General features: G+C 36.7%; 1 protein-coding gene across 1 annotated transcript in view; it reads right to left on the reverse strand.

Annotated features, from left to right (window-relative positions):
* lin28b (lin-28 homolog B (C. elegans)) overlaps positions 1-17,250 on the reverse strand; it is a 46,822-nt gene that overhangs the window by 13,303 nt on the left and 16,269 nt on the right. Inside the window, exon 3 of the mRNA XM_036581153.1 lies at positions 1,792-1,979. Within this exon, the coding sequence (XP_036437046.1) occupies positions 1,792-1,979 (188 nt within the window). The remainder of the gene's footprint in view (positions 1-1,791; positions 1,980-17,250) is intronic.

The raw sequence follows: 17,250 nt of genomic DNA on the forward strand, positions 1-17,250 counted from the left end.
AAATGTGATGTTCAATAAAGCTGTCAATATTACAATTATCATATAAGAAGCGATGAATTATTAATAAGTGTGCCAATGACTAATTGTGATGGAAGTACAGACTATTTTTGAATATAACTAACGTCTCCTTTAAGCAAACAGCAAAATCAAAAAATTTCAAAAGCACTTCACTATTGTGCAAAATAAAAAGAAAGGAAATAGGAAAGCACATTTTTATGCACTGAAAGGCTGAGAAACAGTCAGCATTACAGCAGTGTTTTATAAAAAGGCTACATACATATATATATATATATATATATATATATATATATATATATATATATATATATACATACACATATATGTAAAGTTACCATTTTGGAGAATTTTGTTCCGATATATGTCGATATATATATATATATATATATATATATATATATATATATATATCGACATATATCGGAACAAAATTCTCCAAAATGGTAACTTTACAGGAGAAGGAAAAAACATACTTTACTGTTAATGTAAGTCAGTGGAACCAAAATTTTTCCAAGCAATTTTGGGTCATTTCTTTTGGTTCATTCATCATGAATATATATGCTATATATATATATGTAGAGAGAGAGAGAGAGAGACAGAGAGAGAGAGAGGCACACAAGAACAAATAAATATTTTAGTGGTTAAGTTATTCGCTCTCCACATGGAAGGACAGGGTTCATTCTCAGTGCAGAGAAGCGCTCATCAGGCTTCTAACGGTTTGTGCCGGCAGTGATATGATGTATGGCGCTGAGTGTATGAGGTCATTTGATCTGTTCTGTCATCAGGTGAAAATGTGTGTTTGTCACAGAAACTCGTATCGCAATAACGCACAATATGGAAAATTCATTTTGTACAACTGTGTTTCGATTGCAATCGTCATCAAGATTTTATTTTTTATTTTCGGTTATGCGTAAATTTCTTTTTGCTGTACTATTTTGATTTATAGTCGCACAAGCGTTTGGGTACCCCCGGCCAAATAAATTACACTGTTGATTTTCTGAGTGAGAATAAGTTACCACATCATGACAGGCTTAAATTTGGCTCTTTTTTTTGGCAAATTTTAGCATGATTTTTATGTTTTTGTTTAGTTTTGTATTTTTATTTTTTATTGTTTTATATTTTATTTTTTTTCCAATACATTTAATTCAGCAAATAAAATGTAAATGTGCTTTAACACATTATTTAATTTGACCAGGGGAACCTAAACGTTTGCAGACTATTATAAACGGGATATTTGGGATACAAATAATTGAAGCACACTAGCAACTTGAGTCATTCTGCGAATTACATTCATTTACATCAACACTTAAACCTTGTAAACCTGTGAGCTGTTTTGTGAATATTCTGCAATAACTTTATTATTTTTACAGATACGACATGTAGTATAAAATAAATTCTGTTACTGTTTCAACATTTTTTACAATAACTGTCTGTTTTATAAAATTAAAGTTATGTAGGAATGTAGCACCTGCTTAAAAAAGTATTGCTAAAATACAAAACATTGCTTATAATTAATTCTTCATGACTGGACTACATTTCCTCTCTCAAATAATGCAGAATGTAAAAGCAGCTTCAAACTGAGTTCCTTTCAGCTCTCAGTCCCCACAGGGAGCAACACAACACCTCTAAAGTGTCTCTTACATGCACAGCTAAACGTATTTATGGAGAAAAAACCGACATTCGCTCTGAACACAATCTTATAACTGGGGCACAGCGCAGCACGGCACTCATTTGCTGTAAAACTGCATATCCCATAATGCTCAGCTTACTTACCGGTCTCCCTTTGGTTTGCGTTTGAGGGGCGGGGCCTTCCCTTTGGGCCGTCGGTCGCTGCCGGAGCAGGGGCCCCCGCCAGGCCCGGTTACCCTGAGCGACTCCAGCCCTTTGCTGGACCTCTTAAAGGTAAACTCCACCTGCTCCCCTTCACGCAGGCTCCGGAAGCCCTCCATCACCAACTTACTCTGCACAAACACACAGCGCAGCACAATAGCATCATTACATCTTACTGAAAAACAAAAAATCTAATTATTGTAAATGTGCATACATCAATCAAATACCATCAGCTTGTTCTAAACAGTATTTAGTGTGTGAATCAAAAAACATTACTATAAGCACCAATTTTCTTTAAACACAATAAAATATGTATTTTTACTTTATTACGTTATATTAGCTGCTACATTATTACTTTGTGCCAGTTTAGACACAAATCATTAGTAATGCAGCTATCAAATATTTTAATTTTAGAATATACTATTAAATGTTCTAAGTTTTAGTAATAATATTCTATAAAAAAGTTCAAAATGTGTTTCATTTTTAAGAATGGAATGGAAAAAAAACTGATCTTGTGTGCAGAGGTCACAACTGTGTGCTGCAGGCGTGACAAACATTTGGTTTAATAAGAAGAACTCCCCCAGAACTGTGTCGTATAAAAGGTTTAAAAAAAGTCTGTTATTTTACCTCTTTCGAAGATTTTAATGATCGAATATATTGGACAATCAATATATGTATCAGCACAAACATATATATATATATACATATATATACATACATATATATATATATATATATATATATATATATATATATATATATATATATATATATATATATATATATATTCACACATATGTATTTAAAGATCACTGGTGCTATAGTAATATATATATATATTTGCTGCTGTCAGAACAAAACCTCATATCTCCATTTTTGTGGTTTTCAGGTTTTGACATAATTTGAAAAAGCCTGTTTCATAATGAATGAACCAAATGAAATGACCCAAAATTACACAGAAAAAAGTCCACTGACTTACACTGAGAGTAAAGTATGTTTTTCCTTCTCCTGTAAAGTTACCATTTTGGAGATATGAGGTTGTTGTCAGAACAGCATTGAATACCCAAAAACTGGAAAAAACGAACAGTGTTAGAAACAACGTAACGATTTTTTTTCCAAGTAATGCTGGACCATTTGTATTGGTCAGTTTGTCATAAAAATTTGACAAAATGAAAAAGACAATTCAAGTTTTCAAATCGCGTACAAAAAGGTCAAAACTGTCAAAAATGGAGATAAAGCAGATATATCAATTTTGTTACTAACACTAAACACTAAATAACATGGTATACAGTTTCCCTAACTTTAAACAGAATAATAATTTCTTGATTTGTATGTTTTATAGTGTTCAGTATGAAATGAAAAATTATTATGCTACATTAGTAACATAATGAGAAAGCAGTGGTAGCAGCTGGTCAAGGTTGGGGGGAGGGGGGTATCGCAACATGTGGACATTTGTATCGCGGTTTCAGTCTCAGTTTCAGAATCATTACACAAATATATATATACGCACAAAGATGGAAATCTTTCCGTGCCTCTTATTATTCAAACAGATAATTCTGAAAATAAAAAAGCAGTGATACAATTCAATTCCACCAAACTGCACGATTTCAAAATGAGCTTTACATTAACGTATCTCCCTCAAATTCTCTCCGATGTAAAGTCCAGCTGGTCCAGGCTGGGGAGAGTGCAGCAGGTTCAATGGAAATTCAATTTCTATTCCAGTTCGCTCCTCATTTCCAGAGTGAATCAGTCTGCAGACCCTCATTATCAGCACAAGGCTGAGGGGAGCGGTATGAGTTTGCGCTGCTTACGTCTGCACTACTGCAAATATCTCTCATCACATTAGAGCTGCACAACACATCATTTATGAATCGTTATCATGACACTGAACTTTGCAGTAATGGTATTGTTGAAGGTCACAATGTATGCCATATTTTGCACATGTAGCACATTTTAATTCACAGCTGCTGTTTAGCCATAATTCTTCCGTATGTTTAGCTCCTGTTCAGTATGTTTAGCTCCAGTTCAGTATGATCAGCTCCAGTTCAGTATGATTAGCTCCAGTTCAGTATGATCAGCTCCAGTTTAGTATGTTTAGCTCCAGTTCAGTATGTTTAGCTCGTTCAGTATGTTTAGCTCAGTTCAGTATTTCAGCTCCAGTTCAGTATGTTTAGCTCCAGTTCAGTATGATCAGCTCCAGTTCAGTATGTTTAGCTCCAGTTCAGTATGATCAGCTCCAGTTCAGTATGTTTAGCTCCAGTTCAGTATGATCAGCTCCAGTTCAGTATGATTAGCTCCAGTTCAGTATGATCAGCTCCAGTTCAGTATGATCAGCTCCAGTTCAGTATGTTTAGCTCCAGTTCAGTATGATCAGCTCCAGTTTAGTATGTTTAGCCTTAGTTCAGTATGTTTAGCTCCAGTTCCTCAGTATGTTTAGCTCCAGTTCAGTATGATTAGCTCCAGTTCAGTATGTTTAGCTCCAGTTCAGTATGTTTAGCTCCAGTTCAGTATGTTTAGCTCCAGTTCCTCAGTATGTTTAGCTCCAGTTCTTCAGTATGTTTAGCTCCAGTTCAGTATGTTTAGCTCCAGTTCCTCAGTATGTTTAGCTCCAGTTCTTCAGTATGTTTAGCTCCAGTTTTTCAGAATGTTCAGCTCCAGTTCTTCAGTATGTTTAGCTCCAGTTTTTCAGAATGTTCAGCTCCAGTTCCTCAGTATGTTTAGCTTCAGTTGCTAAGTATGTTTAGCTCCAGTTCTTCAGTATGATTAGCTCCAGTTCTTCAGTATGTTTAGCTTCAGTTGCTCTGTATGTTTAGCTCCAGTTCAGTAAGTTCAGCCCCCGTTCAGTATGTTTAGCTCCAGTTCCACAGTATGTTTAGCTCCAGTTCAGTATGTTTAGCCCCTGTTCAGTATGATTAGCTCCAGTTCCTCAGTATGTTTAGCTCCAGTTCAGTATGTTTAGCTCCAGTTCAGTATGATCAGCTCCCGTTCAGTATGATCAGCTCCAGTTCAGTATGTTTAGCTCCCGTTCAGTATGTTTAGCTCCAGTTCAGTATGTTTAGCTCCTGTTCAGTATGATTAGCTCCAGTTCAGTATGATCAGCTCCAGTTCAGTATGATCAGCTCCAGTTCAGTATGTTTAGCTCCAGTTCAGTATGATCAGCTCCAGTTCAGTATGATTAGCTCCAGTTCAGTATGATCAGCTCCTGTTTTGTATGTTTAGCTCCAGTTCAGTATGATCAGCTCCAGTTCAGTATGATCAGCTCCAGTTCAGTATGATTAGCTCCAGTTCAGTATGATTAGCTCCAGTTCAGTATGTTTCGCTCCAGTTCAGTATGATCAGCTCCAGTTCAGTATGATTAGCTCCAGTTCAGTATGATCAGCTCCAGTTTAGTATGTTTAGCTCCAGTTCAGTATGTTTACTTTCAGTTGCTCAGTATGTTTAGCCTTAGTTCAGTAAGTTCACCTCCAGCTCAGTATGTTTAGCTCCAGTTCAGTATGATCAGCTCCCGTTCAGTATGATCAGCTCCAGTTTCGTATGTTTAGCTTCAGTTGCTCAGTATGTTTAGCCTTAGTTCAGTATGTTTAGCTCCAGTTCAGTATGATCAGCTCCAGTTCAGTATGATTAGCTCCAGTTCAGTAAGTTTACCTCCAGTTCAGTATGATCAGCTCCAGTTCAGTATGTTTAGCTCCAGTTCAGTATGTTCAGCTCCAGTTCTTCAGTATGTTTAGCTCCAGTTCCTCAGTATGTTTAGCTCCAGTTCTTCAGTATGTTTAGCTCCAGTTCTTCAGTATGTTTAGCTCCAGTTTTTCAGAATGTTCAGCTCCAGTTCCTCAGTATGTTTAGCTCCAGTTTTTCAGAATGTTCAGCTCCAGTTCTTCAGTATGTTTAGCTCCAGTTTTTCAGAATGTTCAGCTCCAGTTCCTCAGTATGTTTAGCTCCAGTTCTTCAGTATGATTAGCTCCAGTTCAGTATGTTTAGCTTCAGTTGCTCTGTATGTTTAGCTCCAGTTCAGTATGTTCAGCCCCCGTTCAGTATGATTAGCTCCAGTTCCTCAGTATGTTTAGCTCCAGTTCAGTATGTTTAGCCCCCGTTCAGTATGATTAGCTCCAGTTCCTCAGTATGTTTAGCTCCAGTTTCGTATGTTTAGCTCCAGTTCAGTATGTTTAGCTCCAGTTCAGTATGTTCAGCTCCAGTTTTTCAGTATGTTTAGCTCCAGTTCCTCAGTATGTTTAGCTCCAGTTTCAGTATGTTTAGCTCCAGTTCCTCAGTATGTTTAGCTCCAGTTCTTCAGTATGTTTAGCTCCAGTTTTCAGAATGTTCAGCTCCAGTTCTCAGTATGTTTAGCTCAGTTCTAGTATGTTTAGCTCCAGTTCTCAGTATGTTTAGCTCCAGTTCAGTATGTTTAGCCCAGTTCAGTATGTTTAGCTCAGTTCTCAGTTTAGCTCCAGTTCTGTATGTTCAGCCCCCGTTCAGTATGATTAGCTCCAGTTCCTCAGTATGTTTAGCTCCAGTTCAGTATGTTCAGCTCCAGTTCAGTATGATTAGCTCCAGTTCCTCAGTATGTTTAGCTCCAGTTCAGTATGTTCAGCCCCAGTTCAGTATGTTTAGCTCCAGTTCCTCAGTATGTTAGCTCCAGTTCGTATGTTTAGCCCCAGTTCAGTATGTTTAGCTCCAGTTCTCAGTATGTTTAGCTCCAGTTCAGTATGTTTAGCTCCAGTTCTTCAGTATGTTTAGCTCCAGTTCAGTATGTTTAGCTCCAGTTCTTCAGTATGTTTAGCTCCAGTTTCGTATGTTTAGCTCCAGTTCTTCAGTATGTTTAGCCCCAGTTCCTCAGTATGTTTAGCTCCAGTTTCGTATGTTTAGCTCCAGTTCTTCAGTATGTTTAGCCCCAGTTCCTCAGTATGTTTAGCTCCAGTTCAGTATGTTTAGCTCCAGTTCAGTATGTTTAGCTCCAATTTCGTATGTTTAGCTCCAGTTCTTCAGTATGTTTAGCTCCAGTTTCGTATGTTTAGCTCCAGTTCTTCAGTATGTTTAGCCCCAGTTCAGTATGATTAGCTCCAGTTCCTCAGTATGTTTAGCCCCAGTTCAGTATGATTAGCTCCAGTTCCTCAGTATGTTTAGCCCCAGTTCAGTATGATTAGCTCCAGTTCAGTATGTTTAGCCCCAGTTAAGTATGATTAGCTCCAGTTCCTCAGTATGTTTAGCCCCAGTTCAGTATGATTAGCTCCAGCTTCGTATGTTTAGCTCCACTTCAGTATGTTTAGCTCCAGTTCTTCAGTATGTTTAACTCGTTTTCATAACCATTTCACGTAATGTCTTTCTGTGAGGGAGCTTTTACAGGTGGATGTCTGGTTCCAAAAAAAAGGGATCTCCTAAATGGTGACTTTACAGGAGAAGGCAAAAACATGTTTAACTTTTAAGTAAACGTAAATAGATTTTCTTTCATGTGGTTTTGGAGCATTTTAATTGGTCCACTCATCATGAAATTTTAGCACAATGTAGATGCCATTTGCTGTGATCAAATGATGTATTACAATAAAAACAAACTGTTTACTGTTTCTATTTGGACAGCATTGAAATAAAAGAGGTGGGCGATGATACTTCAGCAAGTTTTTTTATGATATAAGATGTCTCATAATATTTATTATTTCTGATAACTTATCAGTTATCTTACAGACATCTTATATCATAAAAAAACTTGCTGAAGTATCATCAGTAGTGCCACATTTAAAAATACTATCAAAAGCCATGAATCCAATTACTATGTAACATTTTACACACTGTGCTGCACTAAATCCAATTAAACAGGAATAATTATGCTCTATTTTTAATCTAACATGCAATATTGTGACATACTGCCAGCCCTAATATATGAACGGAATTTATACAATAGATCACAATAGCTAATAATAATAATAATAATAAAAAGAAGAAGAAGAAGAAGAGGAAGAGGAAGAACAACAACAACAACAACAACAATTTCCATTTAGTTATTTAACTGATTTGAGATGATATTTGATAGAATATTCTATATTCAGTAGTTGCAGGCCAATATTGGTGATTTGTAGGGGAGTGAGGTCACTTCCTGTTTCGCACACTCAGAGCATGTAACTTCCGTCTCTCTCTCTCTCTCTCTCTCTCTCTCTCTCTCTCTCTCTCTCTCTCGTGATTTACGGTGTTCAGCTTTAGCTGCACTACAGCTGAAGTCTTTAATGGACGCGGCTGAGACGGTGAAAGCGCGAGTCTTACACAATCATCATCTGAGTGCTTTATAATAGATTATATAAGAGCCGCTACCTGCACAGAGACACAGAGCGGAGCAGAGCACTGCATCACAGCACAGTGAGTTCAATAAAACCCAGTAAAAAAGGTGAACAAAGACTCCCGACAGGAGAAAAGAAAGACGCGAGGAGACGCTTCAATATGAAAAGCAGCTCAGAATCAAGAAGTCAGCTTATCCCACTCAGGTCCAACAACTGCGTTAACTACAATACAGAAAAACTCAAGATGGCTCTAAAATTATCGTCTTTTTGTTCAGTTAAAACTGTGGATGAACATCTAACAGTGCCCATTCATTATTTCTGATTACATTTCAATTTCATGTTTTTATTCATAATAATTTTTTTTCTACAGCTTAGTGAAATATCAGCACCTCCATGTGAATTTTAGAAAAAAAAACTCACAAGAAACAATTTAAACAATTACTTCGATTTGTATTTTCTAATAATTTTACACAGTATAATTTATACAACGTGAAACCACAGACAGTAAATTATTCACAGAAAAATCCAGCTTGATTTATTCTTTTATACGTTATAGAAGTGACAAATGACAGACATGTTTTAAGGTTTGTTTGTTTTTCTATTTTCGGTTTGTTTTATATAACTGTTTATTTTATATAACCGTTCTGAGTCCAGTGAGATAAAGACACCATAAAATCATCTGACAAATTCATTTTTAGACCAGTTTAACATTACAAAACCACACAGATTCAGAAAGAACAAAAACAAACAAAAGAAAGGACGGACAAAAATATAAGGAAGGAACAGAGGAAGGGAGGATGGAAACAGAAAGGAAAAGGAGGAAGGAAGAAAGGAGGGAGGGAAAAAGAAAGATAAACAGAAAGAAAGAAATAAAAGAAGAAAGGAAGTAAGTAGGGGAAAATGGAGAGATAGATAAATAGAAAGAAAGAAAGAAAGAAAGAAAGAAATTAAAATGAAAAGGAAATCAGAAAAGAGGAAGGAGGGAAGGAAGAAGGAAGGAGGGAGGGAGGGGGAAGAAAGGAAGGAAGGAAGGAAGGAAGAAGAGAAAAAAGATAAACAGAAAGAGTAAGAAAGAAAGAAAGATGAAAAGGAAATAGAGGAAGGGAGGAAGGAAGAAGGGATAAAGAAGGCTAGATAAATAGAGGGAAAGAAAGAAAGACAGAAAGAAAGAACAATGAAAAGGATATCAGAAAGGAGGAAGGAAGGAAGGAAAGAGAGGAGGAAGAAGGAAGGAAGGAGGGAGGGAGGGAAGAGAGAAAGGAAGGAAGGAAGGAAGGGAAGGAAGGAAAGAAGGAAGGAAGAAGATAAATAGAAAGAGTAAGAAAGAAAGAAAGATAAAAGGAAAGAGAGGAAGGGAGGAACTAAGAAGGGATAAAGACAGATAAATAGAGGGAAAGAAAGAAGAAAGAAAGAAAAAAGAAAGAAAGGAAAGAGCTAAGGAGGAAAGAAGGAAGGAAGGAAGGAAGAAGGGAAAATGAGAGATAAATAGAGAGAAGAAAGAAAGAAAAATGAAAAGGAAAGAGAGGAAGGGAGGAAGAAAGGAAGGAAGTAGGGGAAAATGGAAAGATGGATAAATAGAAAGAAAGAAAAAAGAAAGAAAGAAAGAAAGAAAGAATGAATTACCACTATATTGTTCCTGAATTGGCTGAATAACTGTAATAAATAACTGTTTGTTTTTTATATTATGTAAAATACCTGTGTTTCTCTTTTAGCCCTGACTGTGCAGCTCTGCCTTTGACTGTTACAGGAGATCATCATTTAGTCCACAGCTTCAGCTCAGATACAGCAGAACTACCTTCAGGCCAACATGGTCAGTACAGACAGGCCGCTGATGTGGTCAGACACAGCCCGTCTGCTCTCAGAACACGGCGTCTGCACAGGCTGCGGATTTCGGATCAGACCGACTAAATTCTCCAGGAAAACGCTGAACAGTGCAGCGAAAGCGAAGCCTTATTTAGGTCATTACGAGTCTGAGATTCGGGCTGAAAGCAGGAGAGAAGCAATTACAGATACGTTAGGTGACGTTACTATGGTAACCGCAACAGGTCTCGTTCTGAAATCACATCACTCCTGCAAACTCTCTGTACGCACCGCGCGCTCCTGGACGCGGGGTCACTGAAAGCCTGTCACTCAGTATTACTGATGACACAGGTTACTAGTTTTAATGAAACACCACATTATTAACCCCAGTGATCATTTCAAACGGTAATAATTCACATATCTGAGCACAATTAGCGTCTTTTAAATGTGGAAGTGAACAGCTCTGCTGCTACAGCGCCTCCCCAAAACTCACACACCACCACAACATGTTTACACAGTTATAACAACAGTAAACAGCAGCAGCGCAGAGGATCACTCCATATGATCCATGATTTTTGGTGTTCAAAAGAAATGCTGCGCAAGAGATTCAATAAAAATGCAGTGTATTAGTGCTTTTCAATCATGTACATTGTATTTTACCAATAATATAAAAGAAAACTGTGACAATTTCGGTCACTAAGATCGGAAATTTCTGTATCATCCTATTCTTAGCCGTACAGCAGGCCACAGCAGATGGACATATGAACTGTGTTCAAAAATCAGAAAGTTATTTTAGATATATTAAGAAAAACACAAACAGAATAGAATAAAATAGAATAGAATAGAACAGAATAGAGTAGAATAGAATAGAACACAAACAGAATAGAATAGAACAGACTGCAAGAGAACAGAACTAAATAGATTAGAACAGAATACAAACAGAACAGAATAGAATAGAATAGAACAGACAACAGAACAGAGTAGAATAGAATAGAACAGAACAGAATAGAATACAACAGAATAGAATAGAACACAAACAGAATAGAACAGAACAGGACAGAATACAAAAGAATAGAATAGAATAGAACAGACAACAGAACAGAGCAGAATAGAATAGAATAGAATAGAACTGAATTTTCTTGATTTTTTTCTGACTTTTTTCATTTTTTACACCATTTAAAAAACTCCCAAAACAAATCTTTATATTAGAATACATTTTTTGCCTTCTCTTTTAAAGCTCCATAAAGATCCATTTCTGAGATGTGAGGGGTTTCAGTGATGAACCTGTCCTGCACATACAAACGAAATTAAATTTACATTTCACTGACTTCTCCTATTCTCTCTCTCTCTCTCTCTCTCTCTCTTTCATTCTCTCTCTCTCTCTCTCTCTTTCATTCTCTCTCTCTTTCTCTCTCTCTCTCTTTCATTCTCTCTCTCCCTTTCATTCTCTCTCTCTCTCTCCCTCTCTCTTTCATTCTCTCTCTCTCTTTCATTCTCTCTCTCCCTCTCTCTCTCTCTTTCATTCTCTCTCTTTCTCTCGCTCTCTCTCTCTTTCATTCTCTCTCTCCCTCTCTCTATCTTTCTCTCTCTCCCTGTCTCTCTCTCTCACTCTCTCTCTCTCCCTCTCATTAACAGAAGGGGGGTCAGCAGTGGTGGGACACGTGTGGATCCATTAAAACATTTTAAACACAGGAAAAGCTAAAGAAAGAGAGAGAGAGAGAGAGAGAGAGAGAGAGATGGAAAAAGAGGGAAAAAGAGGGAGAGAGATGAGAAAGAGAGGGATAGAGAGAGAGAGAGAAATAATAAGGATGAGATGGGGGTGAAAGAGAGAAATGAGAGAGAGAAATAATAAGGGGAGAGAGATAGAGAGAAATGAGAAATGAAAGACAAAAATAATACAGAACAGAAGGGAGAGAGACAAAGAAAGAAAGAAAGAAAGAGGGAGTAAGAAGAAGGAAAGAGAAAAGAGAAAAAGAAAGAGAGAAGGAAGTAGAAGAGAGAGAGAGAAAAGAGGGGGTGAGAAAAGAGAGAGAAAGAACAGAAAGAGGGATAAAGAGCGAGAGACGAGAAAAAGAGAGACACAGCCAAATGGAGTTTTGCTGTGACCCTCCTCCACAAGACTTCATCTTTGCCTCTGACCTCCGACCCCAAACCCTCCCCCATATCCCTGCCCTCCCCTCCCCCTCTCTCTCTTCTGTCTTACTCGCTCGCTCTCTCTCTCTCTCTCTCTCTCTCTCTCTCTCTCTCTCTCTCTCTCTCTCTCTCTCTCTCCCCAACACACACACACACACTATTTGAACTGCCGACACACTCTATATCAATCCACACACACCGTCAGTGTGCGGCGGATATGAACTCTGGACTGAGGTCAGAGCGAGTGGTCCGGGGGGGTGGGGGGTGGCACTCACAGCCAAAACCATTAAAGAACAAGTGTTATTTCCTCAGAGCTGTTTATGATCTCTGAATTTACTTTAAATGGAGCTGAACGCAGCTTTCAGAGTCAACCCGTCACCGCCGGCAACGACAGAAATCACGCTAAAATTTTATATGAATCATTTTTCACTGAAACAAACGGAGAAATGATCACGAAAGTACAGACTCTAAAGTTTCAAACCACAACACATCCGTGTTTTTACAGTCGTACACAAATGTTTTAACACCCCCGTGTCAAATGGCCATGTTTTTTTGCTTATCTAATTCAAAATAAGTGAACGCATCCTCAACTTAAATATGACTTTTTCTGTATTATTTCCATCAAATATCCAATTATTTGTTGTCGGAACAAAACATCGTATCTCTGAAATGGTAAGTTTACAGGAGAAGGAAAAAACATACTCTACTTTTAATGTAAGTCAATGGAACCGGACATTTTTCCAAGTCATTCTGGCCCGTTTGTTGTGGTCCATTTAACATGAAATTTACAAACAAGGTAAAGAGCAACAGGCATTTTCAAATTATGTCAAAAACTGAAAAACACACACACACACACACACACACACACACACACACATATATATATATATATCGCTGTTGTCGGAAGAAAACCTCGTATCTCCAAAACAAGAACTTTACAGGAGAAGGAAAAAACATGCTTTACTTTTAATGTAAGTCAATGGGACCAGACTTTTTTTCCCCCAAGTAATTTTGGGTCGTTTCTTTTGGTCCATTCATCATGAAACACAACATAAAGGGCAACAGGCATTTTCAAATTATGTCAAAAACTGACAAATGTATAAATGTATATATATATATAGTAATTGTGCATTGGAAAGTATATATATATATACGTATATACAGAAGTGTGCTCTCTGCAGAGGATGTGTTAACTTACTCATTATTACATTTTATGAACAAAACAAAATTTGACCAGGGGCGCACAAACTTTTGCATAGAGAAAGGTAAACAAGGTCTTGTATAATAACTCTTAACTCTTCTGAGGGTGATTTTTAACTTCTAAAGATCTTATCAAACTGTTATAAGATTAAAACAGTATTTTATATAAACTGTTTAAAGTGAATAAACACTTTCTGACCAACTCTCAGTTAATTAATTCCAGAATGTTCTCAAACACATGCAAATAATACTTAAACATAACTACTCAATCTAACCTACTAATCTACTGTTACTGTTACCTCATATCAATTTATAACACAGACTTATTTAAACCATAATTTCGATGTATAGAGCTTGTTAGTTTTCTGGGCGAAAGAAAAAAAAACTGTATTGTTTTAATTTCCAGATACAAACAGAAAATTCTTGATTTTAGAAATATTTACAATGTAATAAAATTTAAAATGTTTGTGCTAATAACTATCAAATAACTCAATTATTTAAGCAATTCTTCATTGGTAACAATTGGTTTCAATTAATAAAATTAACAAACAATATAACTATAAACTATAAACAATCGAAATAAAACCAAATATTGTTCACGTTACTTATTCTTTCTGAAGTAGAACATAAATACACAATACACGTGGCAATTAGTCATTATTATAGACTTATTATAGACTTATTTTATATCATATAGCATTTTACATATATTTACTGCCCATTCTAATTATTTATTAATATTATTTTATGTGCTGTAACTTCTTACATATATTTGCTCCACACTCCAAATATTCCAGTCTAATCGTTCTACATTCACTCCTTATATGGGCAGAGAGCTCGGCTCTCTCTGGTCATGTGACCTGAACTGTTTTTTCCTTTTTTTTCACCCTGTGGTTTTGAAGTTGAGCAGGAGAAACAGAAAAAGGAGAACCTGGAAGAAGAAGGAGGGGGGGGGAGGGTGGCAGGAGGAATGAAGTTTGATTAGTGGGGGAAGTGACACCAATGGAGAGGAACAACACGAGGAACAGCAGAGAGAGAGCGTTCGAGCAAAAACACCAAAACAAGTACAGATATTTAAAACATTAAGATTCAAAGGAAAATACATAGCATGACTAACATAACGTGAGACAAAATATCAGTGGTGGAGACATAAATAAAAGAAAAACAACAGAAATAAGAAACAAAATGAGACATGAACAAGAAAAACAAGCAAAAACAGGACAGTGGAAGTGTTAGAGAGAGATGAAAACAATAAAAAACAGACAATTAAAAGAGTAAGAGAGGATAAGACTAAAATAAATTAATCATTAATGAATTAATGTTTGAGAAAAATATGCTCACATTGCGAGTAAGGAATGAGAAAAAACAAAAAAGAGGAAGAAAATAGATGAAGATGAGTGAAGAAACAGAAAAAGGAAATGAAAGGGAAGGAAAGAGTGGAAAAATTAAGGGAAACACGAAAGAGAAAAGAAAATAACAAAATATAAAAGAAAAAATGAAGGAATTCAATAAAAGTAACTGACAAGCAAACAAAGAAAAAGAGAGAAAGACAAAGAAAGAGAAAGACATCAAAATATATATATAGAGAGAAAGAAAGAGAAAGAGAGAGAAGAGAAAGAGAAAAGAGAGAAAACAGAAAGACAGTAAGATAGACAGAGAGAGGGGGGTAAATAGAAATAGAGAGAGAGGTAGAATGAGAGAGAGGAAGACAGAGTGAGACAGAGTGAGAAAGCGAGAGAGAGCAAGAGAGAAGGAGGAAAACAGTAATAGAGAGAGAGAGGTAGAATGAGGGAAAGACAGAGAGCGAGAGAGACAGAGAGTGAGAGAGAGAGAGAGAGAGAGAGAGAGAGAGAGAGAGAGGGAAATAGAGATTGAGAGAGAGGTAAACAGAGTGAGAGAGGGAGCGAGAGAGAGAGAGAGAGAGAGAGAGAAAGAAAGAGCGAGAGACACTGAGATATTAGTGCTATCTGGTGCAGTGAGGGGTGGGGCCCGCATGCCAAACGGTGAAATGGACGAGAGGTTAATCTCGCCGGGGGCCCAATTTAACCCCTACACACACACACACACACACACACATAGAACATGTAGAGAACTTGTAGAAAACATACACCAATCAAAATCAACCTGAGGAACCAAATCAACACACAACTAACAGTAAACAGTTCCTTTTCCAGTTCATTCACACAAAGAAGCAGCTCAGTCACTCAGACCTCACTCATGTGGAGTGGACTGAGTTTAGAGTGTGCACTTCAAACAGACCTGAAGGAAAATTACACCGATTCTTAAAATTTCTGCATAGTTCAGTTGTTGAGATGTAACCAGAGTCATTCAGAGTGGTTTGATGTGAAATGGCTAATTGTAGAGACTCTTCACAGTGATTTCTTTACAGTGGTGGTGATAGGAACCAGGGGTCACCATGACTACAGTACAAATATAGACATTTTATTTACTATCCAAAACCAGCAGTGAACCTACACGAGCCTTCTGAGCTTTTATATGTTGATGATGGTAAAATAGTGGTGAAATTGAAAAAAACAATCTTTTTTGGGGACTATTTTGCCTCACAACACCCTGCATGTAGCCGTCCACCATAAATAGATAAAAAAAAACCAAACAATGTTTCAGGCATCAAACAGTGTATTCATAATCTTTTCATGTAATATCTTAATATCTAGGCGTCTGGTTCCCATCACCACCACTGTAAATAATTCTGATTTGGTAAGTTTTTTCAGGACGATGTTTAAACCGTTTTGGGATACTTCGGGGTCGGTTAACATGTGCAGGAACAAAACACTTCATATCTGTAAAACACAGTCATAAAAATCATGAACATGCCAGCTGTCCACATCCACTCAAAATATACAATATTTAATCCAGAAGCTCTTTTAATTCACTTTTAGGTGGCATTTTCAAATTTGGCAAATTCAAATTTCTATCAGTATCTATAGCGCTAATTTCCATTAGCCTGTCAATTCGAATTTCTATGTAATATTAGCATCGAGCGAATAGTTCTGATCATTTTTTAACATGCTCTGCATCAAACATGGGCGATTAAAGCCTGAAACAGGCATTTAAGTAAGATTTTCTTTGTGTTAACAGTCTCTATAATTTTTCTGAACATGGCAGTAACACATAGACTGTCGAATGCTGGCTGTGTTTAGTAATCAGCCAACAATGTCTCACGGCACATGAGCTTTTAACCCTTTCAGAGCCAAAGCATGAACTAGGGCACGATGATCTTGCTCTGTTTCTAAAGGCAGCCGTAAGTGATGATAAACGTTATTAACTGTTTATAATTACTGTGTACCAGCTGATGCCCTTTGTAATGCATGCTGGCTCTGAAGAGCGGCAACGTTGCAGTTTTAGTATATAATAATAAATAAAGGGTTATAACAAATGAATTGTTGAACAAATGAATTGAATTGTTTCAAGAATGCAGTTCATTTTAAAGAATGAAGTGTTGTTTTAAAATGTTACATATTTAGTTACAGAGCTTTTGATACATACACCCTCATACTGTATACACATAAATGTGTCTATGACTATAGATGAGTTTGTGTGCACTGTGTTTACACACGCACTAAGCCTGTATTCTAGTATTTGAGTAGTGCTATCTAACGTTTGTCATTTTAGAGAATCCGTAATATGGTAACAAACTTTCTCAAGATACAATGTAAACAGAGCAGTTTAATATTTTGGACGGTCAGTGTTTATTCGGGGTGGTCGAAAATTAGTTAGTCCAGCTCTGGTCTTAACTGCAAAAAATGGTGTCTTGTCAAGTGAAATGATCTTTAATCTGGTCAATATGTCTAATATTTCTCATTCTGAGATGGTTGTGCACTGATTATAAGATTATCCAGCTTATTTCTAGACAATATTCACTTGTTTTACGTAATTTTAAAGTAAAAGTTAAATGATCTCACTATACTGGCAGATTATTTTGCTGTTTTCAAGCTCATTTCTTAAAACAAGCAACATCATCTGCCAATATAGTGAGAAAATTTTA

Source organism: Colossoma macropomum, unplaced genomic scaffold (assembly GCF_904425465.1).
Source record: "Colossoma macropomum unplaced genomic scaffold, Colossoma_macropomum, whole genome shotgun sequence".
Taxonomy (NCBI): Eukaryota; Metazoa; Chordata; class Actinopteri; order Characiformes; family Serrasalmidae; genus Colossoma; species Colossoma macropomum.